Source organism: Augochlora pura, chromosome 9 (genome assembly GCF_028453695.1).
Source record: "Augochlora pura isolate Apur16 chromosome 9, APUR_v2.2.1, whole genome shotgun sequence".
Taxonomy (NCBI): Eukaryota; Metazoa; Arthropoda; class Insecta; order Hymenoptera; family Halictidae; genus Augochlora; species Augochlora pura.
The window spans coordinates 2,353,461-2,370,069 of NC_135780.1; the positions used below are offsets into that span (position 1 = coordinate 2,353,461).

General features: G+C 45.9%; 1 protein-coding gene across 1 annotated transcript in view; it reads left to right on the forward strand.

The window, feature by feature from the left end:
* Positions 1-14,716, forward strand: part of Mlt (tubulin folding cofactor E like protein mlt) — a 22,570-nt gene extending 7,854 nt beyond the window's left edge. Inside the window, exons 2-6 of the mRNA XM_078190114.1 lie at positions 6,955-7,974; positions 8,841-9,010; positions 9,931-10,039; positions 10,829-10,933; positions 11,561-14,716. Of these exons, the coding sequence (XP_078046240.1) occupies positions 6,967-7,974; positions 8,841-9,010; positions 9,931-10,039; positions 10,829-10,933; positions 11,561-11,713 (1,545 nt within the window). The 5' untranslated portion in view covers positions 6,955-6,966 and the 3' untranslated portion in view covers positions 11,714-14,716. The remainder of the gene's footprint in view (positions 1-6,954; positions 7,975-8,840; positions 9,011-9,930; positions 10,040-10,828; positions 10,934-11,560) is intronic.
* The last annotated feature ends 1,893 nt before the right edge of the window (positions 14,717-16,609 follow it).

Sequence of the window (16,609 nt, forward strand, 5' to 3'; positions counted from 1 at the left end):
CCAGGCATCGGTATTCTATAAACGGAAGGAAAGTGAGAATCGGCAGAAACCGTGGAACATTTGAAAAGATTCGGAACGGGTACGCACGCGATTAACTCTCCGCGGTCACAGTCATAGACAATTTAATAAAACTTTCACCCGAACCGCAAAGTTTGTTAACAGCTGCGAGGGGAGTACGTTAAAGAGAGCGGATAGAAACGATCCGCGGCAGTCTGTATCGTGTTTCCAATGGGAAAAAAATTGTTGCCGCTTCCCCGGCGATCTCGAGCCGCGTCGATAAATAAGGTGTGTTCGATGATCGAGGGAGAACGTTTTCGCCAGGGCGCGTTCCAAGAACTCTTCTAAAACTGCTATAAAACTGATATGGTTCAAACGTTGCATTTGCTGGCACGGAAACGTGTTTGAACAGTGATTAACGCGCTCAATGTCGCGTGTCCTTTCGTTCCCGACCGAGACCGGTGGTGTTTCAGTGATCTGCGTATTTTCTCTGTTTACAAGGGAATATATATTATTATATTACGATTATAGTGATAGTAATGTATCGATGTGTATGGTTAGAAAAACCCTGGGCGCGTGGAGACGTGCAGGTGAAATAGAAAAGAATCGTCGTAGTTACGCGAAACTACCAGCATGGCATTTCCATCGAAATTATCGTAGGAGGAAATCAATTTTTATTTCGTTCTCGTCTCCTGCGATTTGGAGCAGAACGATTTTACTACGCCTGGAGATTTGCTTGTCAGCCGCCGAACACTGATTCTCTGCGTTTATTGCGAACACGAGCACGCGAAACGTAAAAGCGTACGACGATTGACATATTTTAAGGCTGCTCTAGCGCTGTTTCCAAAGCGAGTTTGTTTGAAGAGGAAATCGATGTTCATTCTCGTGTTTAGTAAACAAATAGATAATATTACTATTGCATAAAGCTGGACAGAAATAGATTTTCGAGCTAGTAAATAATCTATAAATAATTTTTCGAAATAGTATTTCGTATATTAACATACGAATATTATGTGTAGTTAAATATATTTGAAATACTATTGTAACTACTATGTCAGAAAATATTGATTTCCTAAATTCTGTACGACATGTGAAAAATAAAAGAATTTATGCGTATTTGTCTCGAGAGATATTTAGTCCATTTATTATATCGAGAATCGAATTATAAAATGAATACCATGATATGTTTTATCTCTCGGTACTCTCGTCGGAGAACAGAGATTTATGCGACGACTAAATGAAAGAGACACCTATAACGCGGCGATTCCCCGCGTTGTTTTAAGAGCGGCGCGTCCACGGTGGACAATACGTCGCATCGAGCCGCGGTCGAATTAGCTCGAATTAAGTTATCATGCTAGCGGAGTATGAATAGCCGTCTCTGTGGAGCGGAGAGCACGGAGAGTTGAAGGCATCCGCTTGCTCCTATTAATCGTTTCCTCGGCGTGCCGGTTTCCGCCTCGATCGCCATTCCAATTTGCTCGGTTTGATTTACGGCCGCGAGCATTGTGCGCGCGGAAAATCATTGCCCGAGGAGAAAGTAGCAACGCGTGGTGCTCCCCGTCTGCAAACGATTGTTGTTGCCGTTGCCGGTTGCAGTTGCAGTCTGTCCAGCTCTGCCGGGACCGTGCAGCGAACGGATCGCGTGATGCAACCGAACCGCGTTGTGTAATTTCATTAGGATCGTTTTGCATGGTTATTATCAGCACACGACTCGGTCTGTGCAATTACAAAAGCCTAGTCGAGTTTTACAATGTCGGGGCTGTTGCATTGTTCAAAACGATCGCTTTTGTAGTTTTCAGCCTTCTCGAGAGTGATAGAGAAAGGGAGAGAGGCTGTTCTTTGTCCCCGGAATACCCTTCCCATCCTCGTCCTCGACCGGAAAGGAACCAAGGCGAAGGACCTTCCGTGATTCCATGCCACCCGGTATATAGTGACCGACACCCGGCGACCTGTTGTCGAGAATCCCGCCGTTTGCGATGGCCGCGCATCCGATAGCCGAGCTTCTCCTGACCTGATGCACGATCGAGGGACACCCAACCAACTTTCGACACCTGTGGAAACAGTTAGGCCACTTCAACGTTCCTAATCCGCGTCGCGAACTTAACGCGCCGCTCCGCGAACTTACGAAGACGATAAATTATCATCGACTAGTTAACGAACTCTCAACTCTTTATCTATGCAGAAACATCTTACGGGGCTCTCTTGCTAGGCTTATTTTAAAGGCCGAAGTCTCTGCTTTCGCGGTCCTGATCCTGGTTTAGCCGAAAAAATATCTCGTTGCTGAGCAGAGCGGAAGACTGTGGTTAAAAAGGTACGCATTTAACCTTTTAGGTACGGCAGGATTTTGCGCAAATAAAGTTTTTCGTAACTAAATTACGATTTTCTCTTAATATATATTTTTTTCCGGATATCTATATATAGTACTAATAACATATATTCTTTTCTTAATATATTGTATATAGACATTTTCACTTTAATTGTTTGCTTTAATAAATAATAAAACAATTGAGTAAAGCACGAGCCGTTCGCGAAAGCCACTATAGTGGCGCGTAGTATCTAAAAGGTTAACCATCGGGTTTATTAAGCGATCTTATAGAGGAGGTTCTATTTTATTTCCTTTTTAATTTATTAATGAAATGAATAAATGCTCGCCAGATTTTTCTTTGCATTTCATTGTCGTCTGTAAACGTACCGATATCGCGAATAACGAGACTGATGATTCGTTTTTGAATCTTGGCGTTCTTCCAAAAGCCTCGTACGAATATACAGAACCGCCTATGAAAATATGACTTGGTTCGAACTTCGTCGGACCGGTATCAATACGGAGTACAAGATCTACTCCGAAACTGGTGCATCCCCGCGGTGAATAAAATCTTCCTCGGTTCCCGGACGAAACGTTTCCCTTCCGTGTAGAAAATAGTTAAAGATCCGGTCCAAGATAGAGCGATTCGTCCGGTTTCACGGCGATCGGTGCTTTCTACCGTATCATCCTGAACCGATTAGGCCAGCCGGTTCTGCGTACCACGGGCAGGTGAGCGCGCGCGTCGAAAACCGGCGAGCGACACGAACGGCGCAGCGCGCTCGCGGCCGCGGAATGGAATGCGGCAGCTCTGGAATCAAAAAATGTTCCCCAGCGGCGCAGGAGAACGAAAATCACGGGGAACGCGATTACGGAATACGCGCGTGTGTATAGATCGTTTCTGTCTGAGGAGTCGTTACGTCGTTTTGGCGGTGGTCCGAGGCGGCCGCGAGCGTTGGAAACCGGCCAAACCGTGTCGTTTCCATTTACGCGAAACTTCGACGACGACGACACACGGCCACCCTCCTTTCCGTCTCCCCGCTTTCTAATTCGGTTGCCGTGCCCTCGGTATCGTCTCATCCCGCGGCGGAACAGAGCCGAGGACGAGACGAGCGCTCGCCCGCGCGTCGACAGGTTCGAACGCGGCGCGACGGGACAGGGCGAAATAAAAAGAAAAAGGTTGTCGATCTTTTGCGAAGGGAGAGAGAGACTCGCCATCCCCTTCGGGGGAGGCAAATTGTGCACGGGCCGGGAAAAGAGCGCACCGGGCGACACGCTCGGGACGACACGGCGAGAGGAGCGGACGGGGCCGGCATAATAGTCATTGCATTATTCCCCGGCTTCCCCTACGTAATCGCGATATCGGTTCAACGGCCATGCGAAATTAACTTTCTCCGGTGCGGCTCCGCCAACGAGAAGCCCGCTAGAAGCGAGCGCTACGATACAGCGTTGCTCCGCGCTAGCGATGTCCTCGAGAGACGCGCGTTTCCTATTTTTTTTTTTTACGGTGCACCGACAACCCCTGTTCCGCCATTTCGCTCCGTGCCTTACCTGCCGTTGATCCTCGGACGCCGGACCATTTTCACAGCTGCGCCATTGACGACGTTCGGACAATATTTTAAAACTTTTTATGATTCCTGCGTAGACTTGTTGGTAGACTTTCCACGGCAATTTTTCAGAACAAGATATTATTATTAGATTAAGCTTATTGGTAGACTTTATTCAGCAATTTTTCCAAATATATATTTCGAAACGTTTGGCTCACGTTCTCTTAATTTGTTCACTGTTCGGTATTTCGTTCACCAATTTTCTTTAACAAATGGACAAAATACCATCTAATGCGATTTATTTGAAAAGCGATTTATTCGATTTCATTAGATTTCATGTACTTATGACACAGGCAGATTACAAAACAATAAATGCAAGGAGTAACTTCAACGATGCTGGTAGGCTTTTCCAAAACGGTAAAAATGTTGACTCATTACTATCTTTACCCTGTAAGTACACTTTTTTTCATTCTCGCATTGCGAAACAAACTAAATCCAACGCCTCCGCGCAACGCGGTTAACACCGTAATAAAGAAGCACGGACGAATTAGAGATGGTATCAATGATAATTTTTCCGTTTACATCACGCGTTAACAAAAAAAACGTTCTGCCAGTGTTACATGTACGCGTTAGGTTACTGCAACATATCGTCGGAATACTACTGTGTTCAAAAAGTAAGGTGAATTTTAAATTTAAGCTTCCCTCGCTAATCGATTCGAGCAAACTGTTTTATTTTTATGTTGGTAATACTGTTAGTGACATCTGTGTCAAATTTGATGTGAATGCCATCATTAGTCATATAGTTACGCTTGTGTTTTCTGAACGACTAAAAGTGATCTTGGCGATTTTTACAATGTCTGATTTTGCTGAGCAAAGAAGTGCCATTAAATTTTGTTTGCGGAATGAAATTTCGGCTGCGGAAACGTACAGAATGTTGCAGAGGGCCTTCGGTGAATCGACTATGTCGCAGAAAAATGTTTATAAGTAGTACAAAGACTTCAAAGATGGCAGAGAACGTGCTGATGATTTGGAGCGCTCCGGACGACCATCAACGTCAAATGATGAGCAACACGTAAAGAAAGTCAAGGAATTGGTGGTTGAAAATCGTCTATTGGCAATTAGAGACATTGTCGATATGGTTGGAATTTCAATTGGATCAGTTCGAACAATTTTGAAAGACAATTATGGAAAGACAACTCCTGGTTTTTGCATCGCGATAATGCGCCGCCTCACACGGGATTAATTCTTCGTGAGTTTTTCGCCAAAATGTCCACTCAAATCGTTCCGCAACCGCCTTATTCACCTGACTTAGCTCCGTGTGACTTTTGGCTATTTCCCAAACTCAAAAGACCGCTCCGGGGACGCCGTTTTGAATCTATTGAAGAGATTCAACATGAATCGTTGCGTGCTTTGAAGGCTATACCGGAAAACGACTTTTTAGCATGCTTCGAGGAATGGAAAAAATGTTGGCATAAGTGCATTGCATAGGAGGGGGAATACTTCGAAGGGGATAAAATTAATTTGGATGAATAAATAAAAATTTTTCATTTTATAACAAAATTCACCTTACTTTTTGAACACAGTAGTAGTTCGTCGCTGAAACACCCAGCCGGGCGGGTTAGTTAGCGCAGGGTACCGCATCTAATGAGAATGCCGGGGGTAAAAACGTCGGAGACGAAGACTGTAAGGTAGGCCAGATGTTTGAGAATAAGAGACAAAGGGCTGAAGAACGCGGAGCAGAGTGGCTTTCGACGACGACGACGACGGCGAAGCCGGGAAAAGAAAGACACGGGCATCGCCGTGGAAAGAGCCGGTGCGACCGGGCATCCTCGACGAATACCTGGTCTGACCATATCCGCTAAGGTCGCGGCATTGTCTTTTTGCGTGACGGAAAACCGGTACCGGGTCCCCTTGTCGCCGCTGGAAAACGATTCCACGATCGGGCGAGTGCTCGCCCACGCGATCTCGCTCTACGGACGAAACGCATTTCGCTTCGCGCGCTAGAAACGCTCTTATCGTCTTCTTATAGAGCCGCGAATTTACGAGCCTGCGCGGACCGTTACGGTAGAATTATCGGAGAGCGATGACTAGCTCGAGGAATGTGTCGAGAGTGTCGGGAACGCGGTTACGAAAGAGATCCTGAAGAGAAATGATGCATTGTGGATGTTTTGTAACTGGCTAACTGGAGAAACTAAATTAACGGTGGACTTCTCGAAAGCTTCTCCGAAGAAACCGAATCGACTCTAGTTTCCAACGACTGCCTAGTTTTACTTGGATCTCGTTAACCGCCGTAAAGTAATAGAAACAAAATAATATTAATAAATAATTGGCTAGTGGTAATCAAATAGTTGATCTTCTTAATATTATAATTTCACTAATTAAACACAATGAAACAGAATATTCTATATTGGATGAATAAAGTAAAAATCATATTAATGTTATCGTAGGTATATAATTAATTATTCCTGCATTAATTAATATTAAACATTTGTTACTGTCTTGATAATATAAGTTAAGTAAATAAAATAAACGAAATATATATGCTACTCAAAGTTTTGTATGAAATTGACGCAAACACGATAGAACCAGTAAAATAATGCGAAATAGTACAAATAATATAACCAATCTGTGAATACATAACTATACGTAGTAGACAAATTAATTTTGTGCATGTTGGTACAGTAGAAGTCGCAATACGTGATACGATGTTCAATCAGCCTGCGGCTTTCATTTGCTAAATTATTTTAGCGATTGGTTAACTGCTGGGATACGATTGAAGAATACATTTAACACAGTATATTCGAATGATCAATGTATTTTTCACTGAACTCAGTTCACTGTTTTCAGTCAAGATATCGTTCGAAATTCATGCACCCGACTGATATTTAAATTTCATTCGAAAAACGAAGGCTCCCACGCGATCTCGTTATCCCTGATTTTCGTCTCCTTTCCAGCCACAAAATCTGCCTGACCCAATTTGCACCATGAATTATGAAACACCCTGTATATAATAGCTAGAGGCCGATCGATCACCCCGAATCCGCAAAGTCCACGGGTCCGCGAAAGGTTTGGTCCGAGGCTAGTACAAGAGCGGGCTCTGTTTCCTTTCAGAATGCAGTAAACATGCCGTCGTTGCTGGAAGCGCTGGAGCTGAAGTACGGTGGTTCAACGACCGAGTGCTCGCTGACCGACGAGGAGACGGAGTCCAGCTCGCCGAAGGCCGCCCTCTCTGTCAGCATATTCATCCCGAAGAAGTCGCCGCGGCACACGGTGCCCGCTCTGCTGGTGCTGCAGGACTGCGACATAGAGTGCGCCGGGAACGACGACGAGAAGCTGCGAAGCAAGTGCAAGAACGTCGAGGAGCTCGATCTCGCCCAGAACAAGCTCTCGCAATGGACGGAGGTGTTCGGGATCCTGCAGCACATGCCGAAGATCAAGTTCGTCAATCTGAGCTTCAACAGCCTCGCGGAGGTGCTCGAGATCAAGCACGGTAGCTACGACATGCTGAAGAACCTGGTACTGAACGGCACGAGGGTGTCCTGGTCGACGGTGCAGGGTCTGATACGGTTGCTGCGTAACCTGGAGGAGCTACACCTCTCCTTGAACGAGTACAAGACCGTCGACATAGAGTACCAGATGGCGGAGAACGGGAATCCGTCGGTGAAGAAGCTGCATTTCACCGGGAACCCGATAGAGGTCTGGAACGAGATCTCGAAGCTGGGTTACATCTTCCCGAATCTGGAGAGCCTGGTCCTCGCTGAGTGTCCTCTGAGATCGCTCGCTTTGGTGGACAATAGTAACTCGAACGACGAGGAGACCACCTGCCAGAAGAAGGAGCAGGAGAGTCTCTGCCAGGACAACGAGAACATGAACAATCTCGGGGTGGACGAGAACGGGTCCGTGGATGGCAAAGGGAATCGGATATACGGCGAGGGCAAGGTCAATTACGACAGGTCCGAGTCCGAGTCCGAGTCCAGTGGGACCACCATCAAATCCTCCCACGATCCCTTTAGGAAGCTGCGGTTCTTGAACGTGAATGGTACGCTGCTGTCCACGTGGGACGACGTCGAGAGGCTCGCCAGGTTCCCCGTATTGAAGTCGCTGAGAATTCAGGGATGTCCTCTTTTCGAGGTGAATGAGCTTTCCTTCGTCGGAAACTTCACTTACGATTGCTTTCTTCCTAGCACCGTACACGAAATTTCTATAAGAACGCTATATAAACTTCTATAAGAACTCTATAAGAAACGGAGTTAAGCAAGGAATATGACAGAAACTGTTTAAACAATGCAAAATTAACGGGACGCGATTATCCAGGTAATTTTAAAGAAATTACGACGACTGACACATTTGCTGCTTAAGTAAAACGGGATACGCACCTGGACGATAATTAAGCGACGTGTACAGGAAATATTCCGTAACGATAGACGATTGAAATGGACCAAAATGGTAATTACTAAAATTATATTTTTATTAAAAGCAGCAGTGTTCTTCTAGAGATTTAGTATATCGTGTCTCGATCAACCAGCGTGGCTGTTTTTAATTGTCGAATCTTGACGAATTTATTTAAAAATAAAGGAGATTGTGTAATTATTAAACCGCACATTTGATGCATTTATGAAAAAAAAGTATCTGTAACTTTATAGAAAAGAAAAAGTAAAAAAAATTAAAGAGCATAATAATTATAATTATTAAAGGAAGGGAAAGATTTCTAAATGACTCCTGGTTCTGCCAACCGATATATTTTTGTTTCGCATAAAAATCCGCAGTCTGGTAATTAAAAACAGAAATTTTTCCACTCTTTCGAACTGTTTGGTATCTACCACGAGAGCGTGCGGCATATCAAAGCCTCGAACTGTATAGAGATCGGCCGATAAAGATAAACCGAGGTCTGTCGACAATTCGGGCCACGGTCTGTTGATTATCTTGCTCCCGTGGCGAGCATCCGGCTCCCGGGATAAATAAAAAAACAATGAAGAGCGAGCAAATCGATGTTCCAGAGTCCTCGGGAGTACACGGAGCACGAGAGGCGGCAGCTGTTGATAGCGAGGCTGCCGAACGTCGAGACATTGAACGGCGGCGGCGTGATATCGTCCCAGGAACGCGAGGACGCCGAGAGGGCCTTCATCCGCTACTACATGGACAAACCGGAAGCGGACAGGCCTGAAAGGTGCGTCGAAAACACGGCTTTCGATCGGCCGTTCCTCGATTTAGATTCGTCAGCGTCTGGTTCCTGTCTCTCCGTTTTTATTCGACAGGCCGCGGCCTCCTTGCGCCTGCACTTCTCTATTCTTGTTCCGCGCCTATCGGCCGCCATCTTGTCCGCGAGTGGACCGCCATGTGCGCGCCGTTCAAGGATATTCGAGACTGTTAGGGACACTCGCCGATTGAATATTTAAACTCCATTTGCAAACGAACTAGCTTAGAATTACCAAAGTTCACCAATTTCCTATTTTTCTTTGTTCGCTCGCTGAATCGTTCGATCTTCCCTCTGAAATAATCATTTATAGATAACCCCTTTTGTAGACAATCATTTTTGCGACTATTCTAAACGAATGACCGATTCGAATTCTCCCGTTATCAAGATTAAAGACATAATAATTCGAAGCCATTTTGCTTTTCAAATTTCTTCAGGACCAAAGACGATTTCAGATAAATAACTTCCGATGCAGATAGGTGTGATCTATTGTTCTTATCTACCTGCAATGGGTCATCGAGTATAAATAAATCCAGTAAAAATAGAAAAGAAGAAATGTCTAATAAAGAAACGAAAGTTATTTACGGCTCGAACTAACATCTCGCCAATATTAACTTCCTGTCAGAAGTCCGCATGTATTTTGGTTAAATGAAACGAGTCGCCATTGTTCCGCGAATTCGAATCCTTGAATGGCGAGTTCGTGCCGAAGCGCAGAGGAGTTAATTTGGCGTCAATCCCGCTGGGAATTAACTGCCGTATATTTTCTCCGGGTCCCCGCATTCATCGCTTCTATTCTAGTTGGACCAGAAACCATAAAGCTATTCTAGTTTCACGGGCGACGTTTGTCGCCGCGACGCACGAACCCTAACTTGACCCTGTTCCTCCGTTTTCAGGTACTCGGAGCTGGTGGCTATTCACGGCAAGCTGGACCCGCTGGTTCACGTTGACCTGTCGCCGGAGAAGAGGGTCAAGGTCACGTTCACATACGGCGACCTGGTCGAGGTAAATCATTCGCCATTTGCCCGCGGAAACCGATAATTGGCCACCGTAATTAACCCTCGTTCGTCCCCGTTTCTACTGGCCCCCGGGATCAATCGTACGAAATCGAACGGATAAGAGACGCGCGAACGATCGTCTAGCAAGTTCTGTCTGCATTCCCTGTCGTACGGTACAAAGTCTGATTCGTTGATCCTTTCTATCTTGCGTTCCTGTCGCAGACAAATTCTACACTTTCGCTATGGATTTTTGAAGATGCTTCTCTTCTAAAAGATTTGTAGGATGAGGAAATTATAAGCTAATGGGTTGAGAAATGCTAGAACATAATTTGAGACAAATAAGAAATTATACGTTTGCATTTAGTTCAGAACTAATCAGATGATATGCGAAACAATTTAGTCAGTATCCGCGAAAATTAAAATTTCACCAGTATTCGAGACAGTCAAAATTAAGTCGGTATCTATCAAAATTAAAAGTAAGTCAGTATCTATCAAAATAAAAATTAAGTCAGTATCTATCAAAATAAAAATTAAGTCAGTATCTATCAAAATAAAAATTTAGTCAGTATTCCTCGAAATAAAAATTTCGGCAATATCCCTAAAATTAAAATTATTACGAGGAACAGACGAGGGTGAATAACGAGGATGGTCCAGCAGTCTCGCTTGTAAAATTGTATCACTTAATTGCTCGGCCGATCAATCTTTGCTACCGCAAGTCGTTCGAAGGACATTCACGGCATTCCGAAAAGACCGTCGCACGCGCATACATCTGTTAAATATCGCTGGGAAATTGTAGGTACGCTCCGTGGACGTGTACAGGACGGTTTTCGAGCTGAAAACCAAGCTGGAGACGATGGTGAAAATCCCGGCGAACCGGATGCGACTGTTCTACGTGGACCAGGTGAGCAATTCTGGACGGCGTTACTTTATCTGTTGTTTCTTCTGTTTTCCAGAATGATTGGTTCCTCGAGAGTCCCTTTAAAAACCACGAAATCACGATATAGAACCCACACACACCTCTCCCACGAAATCGCGCGAACCTCGGCGAGCCGCGAAAATTTTGAAAATTATCGAGCACGAGGTAAATCGTTTTTACACAGCGTGTCTGCGAGGCGTACCGAATTCTTTTCCCTTTTTTCTTTGCTTCGAACGGTACACCGACCGTGTGGCGCGCGCGTGTGTATGTGTGCACTGTGTTTGGTGCAAGTCTTTAATGGCTTCGCGTTTGTTCAGGATACGAAATAGTTTTTTTAAAAAAATCGATTACTTACAGTTTCATCTAATACTAGGATCTGAAATAATAATCTCCATTGTAATAATAATAGTTATCATTATTGTTAGAAGAAGTAGTAAAACAAAGAAGAAGAAGAAAAAGTCGTGTTGAAGCAAAGATAAAAAAGAGAATATCTCTGATATTTATAGTATCTTGAACACATTCCAAGACAACGAATTGCGTGCACTTGTGCCAGACACCCCGCGGTGTTCGTACCTGGACCGTTGCTCTAATGGATCCGTTGGTTTCGTACAGGTGATGAAGGCGCAATACGGTCCGGAGGAGATGCTCTACCCGAACAAACAGCTGTATCGGTACAACATCCGGAACGGCGACGAGATCATCATCGACAGCAAGCTGAACCGCTGCGCGTCCGCGTCCTCCGGAACGCCCTCGATACGTTCCTGAAGAAGGTTCGCCAGCGAGTCGTCGGACGACGCGAAACACACCTGACGATCGTCGGGGTCCGATCTCCAGTAACGAGCTGACGACCCGAAGTGAGAACAGAGGAAAGAGGGCCGCCGCGATCGACGATGATCCACGAAGATCGTTGGAAGTCGACGTCGGGGACATTCGAGATCTTTTTATATAAGCATTCTTCGAGTAAAGTTGTTTTTCTAGCGACGAACTGTCTATACGTCGTCGATTCTTCAGGGTTCGAAGAGAAGCGTTCTGAAGGGAGGGGGTACAGAGAGAGAGAGAGAGAGAGGGTCGATGGATCGCGATCGATCCCTGAGGTCGTCCGCCGGGTACGATCGTTGGCCCGCGTTTGATACACGAGTAGATCGTTAGGCGAAGGGCGCCGCGGACATTTTCATTTTTACACGAGAGACAGATTCGGACGAGGATCGGTGACTCTTCCGCGGAGCTTCGCGATAATCGTTAGCGTAGATTACAGCAGCCTATCAGAGAAAAAAGAAACCAGTAACGTACTTAGAAGAAGTAGTACTCCGCTCGCGGATTCCTTCCTGAGTGCGGTGGGTGCTCGATGAACAGCCGCTGGCTACCCTCTCGCGGCGACTTACCTGCGCAGTTTTCTGTTGATCGGCGTGTTTCCAAACGGCGTCCTCTAAATACTAGTCGGGGACTAGTCGCGATTATTTGTTCATTAATGAAGAATCTTCAGAGATTTCGAAACCGGTTTTGTTACGTATCAACGATATACTATACTTTTCTTTTCTAACTAAACGAAACGTTTGACAATTGGTGACAATTAGTGAGGAGGCGAAGCGATGGGGTTATCGTGCGACAGCCTCCGGCGCGACTGCTTATTGAGCGCCCACTGATCTAGCCGGGCACCCCAGGTGCCACAATTATTACTTTGCTACTGTACAGTGAAGCAAGAAACCTTAGCAGTTGATAAGCGTCTCGACGGAAGGGAAATATCAAAAATCATCGTAGACCTTTTTTGACCAGTCGACCTAGAGACGAATGGACACAGTGAGAGTGCTTTGGTCGACAGTAGACCTGGACGGACTTCTAGTGTTAATACGGTGGATGTTGAGTAGTGAGATGTTGACTCCAGTTTGTTGATGTTCTGTAACTGTAAGAGGACTCTGTCTAAAGGCGAGCGAGTTGCGAATGAATTTTTAAAAAAAAGAGAAAAAACAAAAGAGAGAGAGAGAGAGAGAGATAGAGAGAATGGGATAAAAAGAGGAAGCGAACTATTTTTGTAGACCGCAGTCGTCTTCGGGGCAGTTTGCTGAAGACTATGGCTGGGCGTTGTAAAAAAAAGTGTACACGGTATACCGCTTTGTGTCGTCCACGCACCTGAACATACCGGATTCTTTCGTTTATTCCCGAGGACTTTGGTCGGCCTGGACGATACCGAGGAAGACGAACGAACAGATTCTTTTCGAAAGACGTCGCTCAAACGTTATCCAGCGTCGCGCGACGAGCCTCGACACCATGAAACACTTTCGGTCGCAATCCCCATGCATTTTCGATGTGTACTTAAGCTCCAGAGAACAATCGTTAAACGACGAATCGGTTACCGCCAACTTTCTATACATTTAGCCGATAATTTACAGCCGTCTTTCACTTCGTGGTGTATATGTTGTTTTTCTTTGGGATTCGGAGAGTGTGCAGACACCAGTTTCCCGACGATGCCATGGCCGGTCGTTCGCGCAAGACACTAGGACGAATAAAAAACAAAACGGCAACGCGTGGTCCGCCGTGTGTGTCACGCGATAACAGCGAGAGATCAAGGAAGAGACGGGGAACCTTGAAGAGTCACTTAGTGCCTGCCTTTTACTAGCATAAACTCGGATACTTCTAACACTGCCCTTGTAAATACCAATGGAACGCGTAGACAACCGAGTTTCGGCTCCGCGACGCGACGCAACTTCGTCGACTCTTCAGGTGCACGGGACCTGATCTTGGAACGTTCCTCGATTATCGATCTCACAGAACCGCGACTGTTATCTTCCGGAAAAAATTAGCATCGACCTGTGTGCGTTCCATGTACCTAAAAATCATTAGAAACTCTCACTTGGTGGAGGATTGTTCTGATGACAATAGTTGTACGCGAAATCCTAGAATGATGCTTCATGCACGTTCACTACATGCTCGAATGCATTTGCTATGATTTCATGTTGAGAAAATTGAATAAATTCTCCATACGTTCTTTCAAACCGAGGAGCATAAAATGCTATTTGGAGAATTTACAACGTTTTCTTGTTCTAATCAATCAAAGAAATTGTTCTATCAATTATTCAAAACATTGTGAAATTGGAAGATCGTCTTAGATCTCGGAGAACTATGTTTTTTAATTGAACTGAATGCGTCTGTCAGTGGTTACTGTGATAGCCAAATAGAAAATACATTCGAAAGGGTTGAAAACAGTTCTTATCGCAATATCAGAAAGTAATATAGTCATGGCTACCGCTAAAAATCATCGAAACCTCGTCGCAAGAGTTGTACAGAACGCGTGTCCTGAAATGTCAATGTATATAGCCATGGAAAACCCTACAGAGGGTTCAACAAATGTCCTCGCGCAAACACAAAGAGAACGAACGTTACAAAGTATCCGCGATAGAAAAACATCGACGATCTAAGAAACGCACAGAGGTTAGTGTTCGCGAAATGTCGCGTTCTCCGATTCGAACGTTCCAGCATCAGGTCCCGAAGAGTGTGAGTTGAGGGTTCGAGGATTGGAAGAGTCGGCAGAGACGTGTTCCTCGAAGATCGCGCGCTGCATCGCGACCGTTGTTGACGTCGGATTTCAGGATCCACGGGGGTGGAGGATCGCGTTCGATCGACGCCGTCAACCCCGAGATCCTGGCGCGCCCTGTATGTGTCTAGTCTCGGAAAAGGAGCTCTGCATCATTCTGTTTTTATATAATAACGATCCTTTTTTGTGCTGGCGCAAACGTGTACGTACTAACGAAATAAAAAATCCTTTATATATGAGAGACGGATGCTCGTGGAAGCGACGTACGCTGCTCCGCGTGCGCTCTTCTTCTTTCGTTCTTCCAGTTCGCCTAATCGATGCCCCAGCCTGGGAAAAGGTTAAGCGATTCGCCGGCCTTGACGGGATGCATATTATTTCGTAACCGGTTGCATGGGGCTGGCTTTTCCGCGAGAATAGCCGAGCCTAGGCGAGCGCATCGATCGCGACGCTGGCCGCCGCGACGTCCCTAAGGGAACCGCGTCGCGCCGATTGGCCGACGCTTGCCACGCCGAGCAGCTTTTTATTATTCCGCAGTAAAATCCTCGAGGAGAGAACCGAGGATCTACGGCGGGCTGTAAAAGCCTGTAAAAAGGAGGCAATGGGAAATTGATTAGGGCCATCGGTCTCGTTTATGTCTAGCGATTCGTGGGTTTACAATCGCGCGGGGCGGTAGGAAGAGTGGCTCCGCCCCTGGCAGAGGTGAACACCTGCGCCCCGTCGCCCCGTTCCACTCCCGCTATTTGAAAATTGTTGACAACATTTTCTTTCGTAGCTCGCAGTGCGGCGAAGACCGGGAACGGTTCCGATAGAGGAACAACTTGGGGGTCGCCGACGACCTCGAGGAGCGCGATTGCTCCAGGGGGTAGGTTCGTTAGGGTTTCTCGCAAATCAAAGAGCAAACAGCGGGCTACGAGGCCTCCAATCCCATCCCCATCGATCTCGAATCTCCGCACTGCAAGTCACCAACGTTCAATCTTTCTAATTGCGATCACCCCATCCACCCCCCACCCCCACCCCTAACTGTGCCTACGTAGATCCTTCTCATCGTTGTCAATGTCGAATCTGTTCTTTCTTTTTCTGTTTTCTTTTTTTCTTTTTTTTTTCAGCGGGGGATCGATCGATGGGGCGCCACGTCCGCGTCGACCGTGGTAAACAATTAACGAGTGCCGCGAAATTCTGTTCAATTACATGGCACATCATCCGACCCGGAATAATAGACCGGCGCGAGGTGACAGCTCGTTACGGGCCGCCACCTTTTTCCTTTTACCTTTGAAACTTTACGACCGAGTGGGATCGTGACTAATCCCACCCTGGGGGAGCCTGCGCCCCTACTACCGCGCTAAGTCGCGCAGAGAAGAACGTCCCCGTTACGGTGCCCCGTGACTTAAATCGTCGAAAATTTCATCGCCGTTCCACCACCTCCATCCGTTCCATAACGATGACAATGTTATCCCGAAGAAATTTCAGCGTGCTTTCTTCGCCAATGTTTCAACGAACCGCGCAACCCCTATCTGCGAAGATTCGTTCTAAAATTGTAACTGGTAAGTTTCGCTTGTTCACGGCTTTTGGTATTTCTGTTAAACGTTCGCGAAGAAGTTTTCGAATGTTTTCAACGTGCTTGCTCGTTCGTGAAATGTCGGTGAAATGCGAATTGGTAAGAGTATAAAAATTTCAGCGCCAGGTGAAAGGTGAGGTATTTATTTGCGTGGTTGTTTTCATCGAAGGGTAAGTAAATTGCATAACGAAAGTTTCCGGGGCCGTGAAATCGCGGGACGATTAGCTGGAAAGATTCAATTAGCAGTTGAATAGAAAAGGGGGACAGTATTTTGCATTCATTTGCTCGGAAATTCTCGTTGGCGGGCAGCACAACTGGGTCAATAAAGGGTGCATTGGATCGAATGCGGTTCTTCGTTATAAATTTCTAATAAAAATACTGTACGCTCGGGGCAGGCTGGAAATAAGAAAACGCTGGCCAGATTGATATTTAACGAGCGCGTTTCCGTATCTGGTGGTTGTACGATATTCATTGGAATAGAACGGCGTTCTCGCGTGGTCGGTAACAGGGTCATTCACCTTGCCTGCGTTTACCGAACGTGTGAACCCAGCGTGAAAGGCGACAATACCGTTTCCAT